Source organism: Sinocyclocheilus anshuiensis, unplaced genomic scaffold (assembly GCF_001515605.1).
Source record: "Sinocyclocheilus anshuiensis isolate Anshui unplaced genomic scaffold, SAMN03320099.WGS_v1.1 scaffold278, whole genome shotgun sequence".
Taxonomy (NCBI): Eukaryota; Metazoa; Chordata; class Actinopteri; order Cypriniformes; family Cyprinidae; genus Sinocyclocheilus; species Sinocyclocheilus anshuiensis.
Genome location: NW_015546072.1, coordinates 1,990,557 through 1,999,825, shown reverse-complemented (window position 1 = coordinate 1,999,825; position 9,269 = coordinate 1,990,557). Strand labels below are relative to the sequence as shown.

Here is a 9,269-nt window from a genome sequence, read left to right as displayed (position 1 = left end):
GGTTAAAGCTTATGGGGCTGTCACGTGATGAACGAACGACTCGGAAAAACCCGAAGACTCGAGAGATGAACTAATCAATTCTCTTTCCGGCTCAGACTGCACTGGTTAAACTTATGGGGATGTCACTTGATGAACGAATGACTCGGAAAAACCCGAAGACTCGAAACAGGTGAACTACTTGACTAATTCCAGTACAGAACCTATATGATGTTGCGCATGCGCGACTGAACGAATCACTCCCCAAGACGACTCGTTCTTCCCGAGTCACATTAAAGATTCGTTCAAAATGAACGAATCGTTCAAGAACGACCCAACACTAGACGGTGGAAGAGCTGCTCTTAGTTATAGGAGACCAAGTGGGTTTCGAAAACATAATTTCGGCTTCACGGATGAATAAGGCTGTTGTCGTGTTTTTAAAATCAGACTCGCTTGTTAATCAGTTGACTGTGAGCGGAATATGGGTAAAGGAAGCGTTTGTTACGGTAACCCCGCTATCCGCTCCAGCAACGAAAATCATCATTTCAAATGTTCCGCCGTTTATATCCAATGGGACTACCACGAAAGAACTGCAGAGGTGTGGAAAGATTGCAAGCCATGTAAGAATGATTCCGCTTGGATGTAAAAGCAATGCGCTTAAGCACGTTCTTTCCTTTAGACGCCAAGTCTTTATATTTTTGAACTCCCAGGAGCGTACTTTAGAAGTCTCTTTCCATGTTAATCACGGGGAGAATTCATACATGGTTTACGCCAGCTCTGAGAGCCTGAAGTGTTATGAATGTGGAGACTTGGGCCATAAACGCTTCGCATGTCCACATAAAGATGACCAACGTGCGTCTACATCTCGTTGTAAGTAATCTTAAAGATTCCTAAATGCATCTACTTTCGGAAGGCCAAATAAAGTGCTTTTGCTTTCGCATTGAAACACACAGCGTCTCCCTGACATGGCTGCATCAACACTAACTGCGGTTCCTGAAACCACGCCTTCTTTCTTTGCGTGGACATTTGGGCGGCATTATGCTAATATTTCCACATAGTGAGGTAGATATGTGGGGGTGTGTTAGAACGAGCCTTTTTAGGGGGGCGGGGCAGTCTTAACTTTGATAAAGAATATCTCTTTGGTTTTGAGACTTTAGTCTTTGCAACTTCAGGGATCTTATCTATGCACAATCAGCTTGTAACACTCCAAAGAGAAAGGAAAACTTGAAATCGCATCATATGACCCCTTTAATATTTTGAGTTAGATTTTGTTTTCTAATATCTTCAGTTTTTTTTAAGTAAAACATTTAGGAATTTGTTGTCTTATTTTTAAATATGTCTTTGTAGTTTATATTAAGTTAGACTTTTTAGTTTCAGTGATTTTAGTACTAAAACTGAAACTAAACAAAATGAGTATTGTTGACTTGGAAACTAGTAAAGTTATGTTTTTTATATTTATTTTATTTCATTTAATGTTTAAGTCATTATATTTTAATGGTTTTAGTTTTAATTTGATGATAATAGCTAATGATAGAAACTGTGCTGCAATACGATGATATGATAATAACTCATTTACATCATCAGTAATGTGTTATGCTCTGTTCTTTTGCCGTGTTTCTGCTCTAAGCTTCACATAATGTGGACAGTTATTTGATGTGCATTGTTACCATAAATCTCTCATCTGTTCAATTGCTTTAAGCTGCATGGGAAGCGCATCCTGAAGTTGCTCCAGAAAATCTTCAGCTGGTTGCCTTTAGTGACAGTAATCGACCAACGGGTGCTGATAGTCCATGGAGGAATCTCAGATACCACCGATCTTGCTCTGATAGCTCGAGTGGACAGACACAGAGTGAGTCGAACGAATGGTTAACATGTCGTTAAAGCATGAACATCATCTATTTTTAATTTTTTAACTGATGAATGTTGTCTTTCTTTAGTATGTGTCTTCTCTGAGGCCTCCGAAGAAGAAGACTCCGTCACGCACTAATGTATATGCAGATTCAGAGCGTTATGTTGAGATGGTCATCTGTAAGAACAGAAGGGGCTCGCTGACCTTTCCCAAACCGTTTGATGCTCGGGAAAGTTTTCAAAGACGCTCCCTTCAAGACTTCTCAAGCACTGTGGCTCGGACGCTTGAGGAGGAGTTCGAGGTTCGCCGTAGACAAGCAGAGTTTAGCTTGTCCAGCTTCAGCAAGTCTCACCGCATTCTGAGCTCTGCTCTGTCATCTGATTCTGAACCAGAATCATCAGAGTTTACCGACACCGGCAATGATGAGTGGAAACAGGTGGGCTTCATTTGTGCTGTTGTAGATACTGTTCGTGGTTTGACTGATTTGCAGTACTAAATGTACTAAAACAGTGGTTCAGCCTTTTCGACCTCCATTATCCATAACAATATTCAATGACCCAGTGATTTTTACAGTTTTACAGTTTTACAGAATGCAGATATTTTAAAATGTTAATAAAATGTTTTTGAACTTGACATACACTCTTTAAAATAAAGGTTAGAATTTTTTTTTTTTTTTTTTTTTGCAGTGACAGAAGAACCATTTTTGATTCTGCAAAGCAGCTTTTAGTAAAGAGCTTTTAAAAGAAACATTTTTTTTTCTTAATGTGAAGAACATTTTAGTAATCTGAAGAACCAATTTCCACTCTAAAGAATCTTTTGTGGAAAGGGAAAGGTTTCATGAATGTTAAAGGTTCTTTGTGAAACCATCAATGCTAATAAGAACCTTTGTTTTTAAAGGGATAGTTCACCCAAAAATGAAAATTCTCCGAAGCTACGCGAATACTTTTTGTGCGCAAAGAAAATAACAACAACAACTTTATTTAACAATTCGTCTCCTCCACGTCACCCTGGCGCCATTTTGGAGAGTATCCACTGGATGTAAATTGCGTATGCTGTTCTGTGTCAGCTGCATCACGCGGATACGTTGTTTACGTTCAGATCAAAGCGCAAACAACGTAGAAAACCTATCCACGTGGCACAGCTGACACATAACAGCATATGCTGTTTACGTCCAGCTGATACTCTCCAAAATGGCGCCAGGGTGACGCGGAGGAGACAAATTGTTGAATAAAGTCGCTATTTTTTTTCTTTTGCGCACAAAAAGTATTCTCGTAGCTTCGTAAAATTACGGTTAAACCCCTGATGTCACATGGATTATTTTAATGATGTCCTTGCTACATTTCTGGACCTTGAAATGTAAGGATCCTTGCTGTCTATGGGAGGGTCAGAGAGCTGACGGGATGCATCAAAAATATCTTAATCTGTGTTCTGAAGATGAACGAAGGTATTACGGGTTTGGAACGACATGAGGGTGATGACAGAATTTTCATTTTTGGGTGAACTATCCCTTTAAGTACTGTTCAACTAGAATAATGTATGTTCATAACATGTATAAAATGTCCAAGGAGTTATGAGATGTATTCATTTAAATGACGTTTCCATGTGTAAAAAAATAGCTTTTATAAATCTTCAAAGAAAATAGTTGTTGAGAAGGTGAATTAAAATAAGAAATAGCTTAATTTTTCAGTTGTTTAGACTTATTTTAATGTTTTGCCAATTTGAGGCCCCCTAGTGGACTCCGGCTCCCTGGTTGAGAACAACTACTAATAAAATACGTGTAGTTTTGCACCATTCATTTCAACTCATACCTCAGTTTATAAAATAAACACAAATTGCTTTTGGAGTATTTCAAATAATGTATGGAAGGTTTTTATGAGACATTGCATCAAATTAAATAATAACATGCACAAAAAAGTATAACAGAGTAAAAAAACTCTGAAAGTATATTCACAAGACAAATGTTAGCACTGTATGTGCTAACATGAGACTAGTGTGGTAAATTTGCATCTAATTTGGAACATTCATTTTAAAAGCAATGCAAATAGTTTCACATTCTCGTTTTGTATTTATGTGAATACATATAACAGCCCACTGATATGAAATCATTTGTAAGAAAAATCTAATGTTTGGTATCTGTTGTGTGCCATCAGATTTTGGACCTGCTGTGGAGTGACCCCATGTCTCATAATGGTTGCATTCCCAATGAGGTCCGTGGCGGAGGCTGTTATTGGGGTCCTGATGTCACAGAGGACTTTCTGAACAGGCACAGCCTCCAGCTCATCATCCGCTCACACGAGTGCAAACAGGACGGATACGAGTTTTGCCACAATCGTAAGGTCAGGAATGCAGTGATCTGGGAAAGTCTCAGAAAGACTTTTGAGAAGGAAATAAATGATGACTTTGTCAGTTTGACTTCTTTTTGGTAGTTTTTAGATGTGTGTTACGCAATACGTGAATTGATATGAACATGCTCCTCTAAAGGCTTTACACACAGTCTTACATTTACGTTCATGTGCTTATGACTGCTCATGTTAATTTAGAGCGGTTTTTAGGACACCGTGTCCTGTGAGTAATGTAGTAATTCTCTTGCTGAGCTCAGAGTAAAATTATCCTTCAGAGGTTGCCCTTTCATAACTAAAGAATACAAGTTCTCATTTACTGTATGTTTCACAAGCATTGTCTCAAATGCTTCTCTTAAAAATGTCCATTTTAGTGAAACAAATTAGATAAAGGGTTCTCATTTGTATTTTTCCTTTCTTTTAGGAGGACATTAAGATCGTTTTAATGTATCATAATATTTAAAAAAGCCCTAAAATCATTTGCTTTGTCAAAATAAATTCATTTTCCACCTATGCTTCAGTTGTGCAAATAGACATTTATAGTGTAGCCTAAATGTCCAAACATTTTTTGTATGTTTGTAGAAATGTTCTTGACAGGTTGATTCGATTAGGTTGGTTATGGTTGTCCCTCCATGTATTTTTTCAGGTCCTGACCCTTTTCTCAGCCTCTAACTACTATGAGGTTGGCAGTAACAGAGGAGCCTTCATCAGGCTGGGTCCAGATCTTGTGCCTTACTTTGTTCAGTATCAGGCCACCAGAATGACCCGAGGACTGAGCTTTCCACAAAAGTAATCAACTCACATGCTACCATCAGCCATTTGACTAACTAAATATGTGCTTCTCAACCTTTCTGACTCCAAGGCCCCTCATTGTCCACAACAATAATCAAAGTCCTAATGGCTTCCAGTTTTTCATGATTTACTGGATAAGGATTAAGGATAAAGATTTTTATTTAATAGATTTAAAGATTTTTAAATTGTACTTTTCCAAGTCTATAAATCACACTTTTTAAATTAGGCTTCCTTATGTATCTAGTTTTTTTAAGATCATGGGAATTCTGGATCTTTAAATAAAAAACTAAATTTTATGAAATGAAGACATATTTTTATTTTTAGTTGAAGATTGCCATAAATTTAATGCTTGTTTTGAATCTTTTAAATCATCTTGAGGCCCCCTTGGAAGTTCGCTGAGGCCCCTAGTGGGCTCCGGCCCCCTGGTTTTGAACCACTGAACTTTTTTGAATTCACAATTTTAAATGTGTTGTTTGGTAGTGACTTAGGATTTGTTGGAAAAACTACAGCAGATGTTGTGTTGTAATCATTTTGGATACGAATGTTACTATTGCTGTTACAGTGTTAGAGTTTCATTGTCATGTTTCTGGCTCATTTCTTCTCTCATTTCTTCTTTCAGTGTAAAACGCACAGAGCACACAGCTCTCAAAATCCTACGAGAGCAACTGTTTGTGCACAAGTCAGATCTCCTCAGTGCCTTTCAAGAGATTGATAAGGAGAACATGGGTACGCACAACTATCTGGCATGAAATGCATACTTTAATACAGTACTGCAGTATTCTGCCACCTAGTGATTTGAAGATATCACTTTACTGAATAACTAAAGAATATAAATGCAATTCAGACGGTTCATTATCTGAAAACAGTCCACTTGTTAAGTCTGACATCACATTTGAATGTTTCCAGATCCAAACGCTCTGTCAGATGCCAAAAACAAGCAACAAACGGTGCTAATATACACTCACTGTGTGCTGTAATAATACTGAGAATTCATGATCCTAACCTTTATCATCATACTGAAATCTCAGATGGCCAGACAGTGATTCATCTTTTATGAATCATTAAAATATTGGTGCCTGAGATGCTGTGAGCTGTAAGACTATAGTGTACACTGTGAGGTTTTATAAAGTTTAGTTTAAATGTGTGATATGAGTAAATAATGCTCATAAACAAGGTATGAGATGAGATGGTATTCTAAATTGAAATGAGTCAAGGCTTGGACTCAGAAACAGTATTCCTTATGTCATGACTTAACAAGCAGGTAGGTTTTCTAGTAACTTGGTGGCTGGTTTTGCAGTTGTTAAAATGCCAAAGTAATGTCAATGTATGAGTATGAGCGTTTCTCTGTCTGATCTTTGACCTGACAGGACTGATCTGTTTGAATGACTGGGCGAGTGCAATCGAGCGAGTTCTTCACCTGGATCTGCCCTGGCGAGTGCTTCATCCTCAGCTCGTGTCCAGCACCACTGATGGGAAGCTGGACTACCACGGCTGGTTCCGTGATCTTGCCCTAAAAAAGCCCAGTTCTGAGGTAAAGCAGATCACTTAATCACCGTCTGTTGCGTTAGCATAGTAAAATGTCAATACATTGCAGAAACTGCTATCCTCTGTTGTCACTACAGCACATTGAGCAGACTATGCTGGAGACGCTGTATAGACATCGCTCCACACTGGAGACCATTTTCAGAATAGTGGACACCAATAATTCAGGTATGAAAAAATATATGCAGGTTGTAATAATAATAATAATAATAATAACTCATTCAAGTTGGCATGAAATTTAAATTCATCTGATCTATAATGTAAATCAGGGTTCCTCAAATCCAGTCCTAGAGGGCCACTACCCTGAGTTCAACTCAAACCCTGATCAAACTCACCTGTGATTTTCTAGGAATCCTGCTGAAGACCTTGATGAGTTTGCTCAGGTTTGTTTGATTAGGGTTGGAGCTAAACTCTGCAGGGCATTGGCCATCCAGGGCAAGATTTGAGGATACATTTCTAGATTTTATTATGAGTGATTCATCAATGTATTTGTTTAATTTAAATTCTTTTCTGCTCTTTTCCCAATCCACTTAAATTCCACCCCTCTAAAATCGACTGAAAGCTTGCATTTATCTCAAAATCCAATCAAAAACCGATGCATTGAACCAAGTCCCCAGCAATTTTTCAGTAATCTGTTAAACTCAAGATGTACGTCACAGTATGGAAGGACAGATCAGTAGCTACTTCAATGTCGTCGTGACTTTACAAAATGGTTACTTATAAACAAATGACTCGTATTTTAAAATATATGTTCAAAAGGACAAACTCAGATAAGATGAAGACTCAAATTAGGTAAAGGTTTTGCTGAGGAGGTCTTTAAAGTCAGCATGAAACAAAGGTTGCGATTGTCCTTTCTTCGATATTGTGACCTGTATATTTGAGGGAAATGGCTTCTTGAATGAGAAAAAATGTAGGGTGGGACTTGCTTTTGTCCATTGGAAATTTATTGGATTGTTGTTGTTTACTAATTCTCAATGGTTACAGGGAGGGATGGAGTTTTGTCCCGTCATTTTGAAATATTGCAAGGACATGTGCACGAATAAATCATTTATGATCAACATGGCGATATTCCATTAAAATATGAACAGTCCATTTTGATTACACAGTGGCATTAACAATTCCTAGCAAGAACAGACAAAATGTTGTTGGAAGGCTTTGAACAGCACACTCCTATGGCCTGTGTTTCCGTTTCTCTCAGGTCTCATCACTTTTGAGGATTTCCGTCAGACGTTGAAACTGCTCAGTGCCTATCTGAAAATGGAGATCTCTGATGAGGTCATCAACGAGCTGGTTATCAGCACCGACACAAATAATGATGGTAGCATTGACATTGATGAGTTCATGGAGGCTTTCCGGCTGGTGGACAAAAGCAGACTCAAGAGAGGTAAAAGCCTATTAAAGCTCATGCAGGACAACCAGAGCCTTCCTCAGGAGACAGAAACTCCACAGACTGTCTACTCTACAGCTCCACAGACTTCACAATGTCCAGCTTCACAGCCTGCAGATCCACCAGCTTCAAATACTACAGACTCTGCATGCTCACAGACAGCAAATCCACCAGCTTCACAGACTGCAGACTCTCCTGGTTCACTCACTGAAGACTGTCCAGCTTCACAGACTGAAGATCTCTGCCACATTTCTGTTGTTGTTCCACCACAATAACTGCTGACTGTTGTAAAATTACACTGCTGTAAACTGTAGCCTTCCCTTGGTATTTAACCCTACAGATTAACCTTTTATAGTCTTTAATCTTCCTCTCTTAACCAAATATACTTCAGGTTCAGGTTTAGAATACACCTAGATGTTCAGTGATCAATAATACATGTTCTCCATGCTTCATTACTGTACTACATTTTATAAGCTGCTGATATTTCAAGGATATCTGCACTTGTTTTTATCTCCCTGAGAACTGGTGCAAGATAAAGAGGCTTCGAATTTGCCTTCATTGCAAATCTTATTCACACATTCTGCATCAAAACGAGCCATAGGTCTCTTGATATGTCCATGACATAATTATATTGTAACAGAGTATATGTTGTTCATAATGTAGGCTATTTGATGTGTGTAAATGTGCTATGCAAGTAAATGGGTAGACAGAGATTGAAAACTTTTGCCTGTAACTTGTGTTTTGAAGGATATTTTTTAATAAGAGGCATGTTGACGTTGAGCTCTGTGCTTTATTGCTGTAAAAGGCATCCTAGAAAACAGACCAGCCAAAAAGCAGACTGATGCTTTCCTTTCTACCCACACGCACGGAGTTGGCTTATTAAAAATAACATAATTTCAAGTTTAGTTTATTTCTAGAGCACATTTAAAAACAACAGTAGTTGACCAAAGTGCTGTACATAAAGGGTCTTAAAACAAACAACAATAAGGTACTGTACATAGGTTAGAGGGAGGGAGTATATTCGCAGTTTTATGTAGTCGTAATGCTGTGAGGAAGTATTTTATAACCAGAAATCCATCTCAGCCAACCCATTGCTAACCACCAAATATGGCATTTCTCCGCTCAACTCACGTATGTATGACTGATAAAGTATTTAGCGATATTTTCTCAAAGAATATGATTATTACTAACTGCGTTTTACCACGAGGAGGCGGTGCTGTGACATGTCTGTGTAATGACTGCGGTGTTGAGTTGAGAGCCGTATATCGCTGTCTGCTCGCTCGCCCTCGGTTCTTTTGTGAACATGAAGAGGGACTGTGGGTGATGGAAGAAGGCCTGGACAAGTACAGCTATCAAACAGCGCTAGTCTTCACATGTCTGCTGT

At 38.5% G+C, this 9,269-nt stretch overlaps 1 protein-coding gene across 2 annotated transcripts in view; it reads left to right on the top strand.

Annotated features, from left to right (window-relative positions):
- The window catches only part of ppef2a (protein phosphatase with EF-hand domain 2a), a 16,183-nt gene extending 7,387 nt beyond the window's left edge, over positions 1 to 8,796 (top strand). For both annotated transcript variants that reach the window (XM_016501092.1, XM_016501093.1), the window contains 8 exons: positions 1,676 to 1,825; positions 1,914 to 2,261; positions 3,976 to 4,161; positions 4,811 to 4,953; positions 5,576 to 5,682; positions 6,324 to 6,487; positions 6,579 to 6,666; positions 7,697 to 8,796. In XM_016501092.1, coding sequence (XP_016356578.1) covers positions 1,676 to 1,825; positions 1,914 to 2,261; positions 3,976 to 4,161; positions 4,811 to 4,953; positions 5,576 to 5,682; positions 6,324 to 6,487; positions 6,579 to 6,666; positions 7,697 to 8,160 — 1,650 coding nt within the window. In that variant the 3' untranslated portion in view covers positions 8,161 to 8,796. The remainder of the gene's footprint in view (positions 1 to 1,675; positions 1,826 to 1,913; positions 2,262 to 3,975; positions 4,162 to 4,810; positions 4,954 to 5,575; positions 5,683 to 6,323; positions 6,488 to 6,578; positions 6,667 to 7,696) is intronic.
- The last annotated feature ends 473 nt before the right edge of the window (positions 8,797 to 9,269 follow it).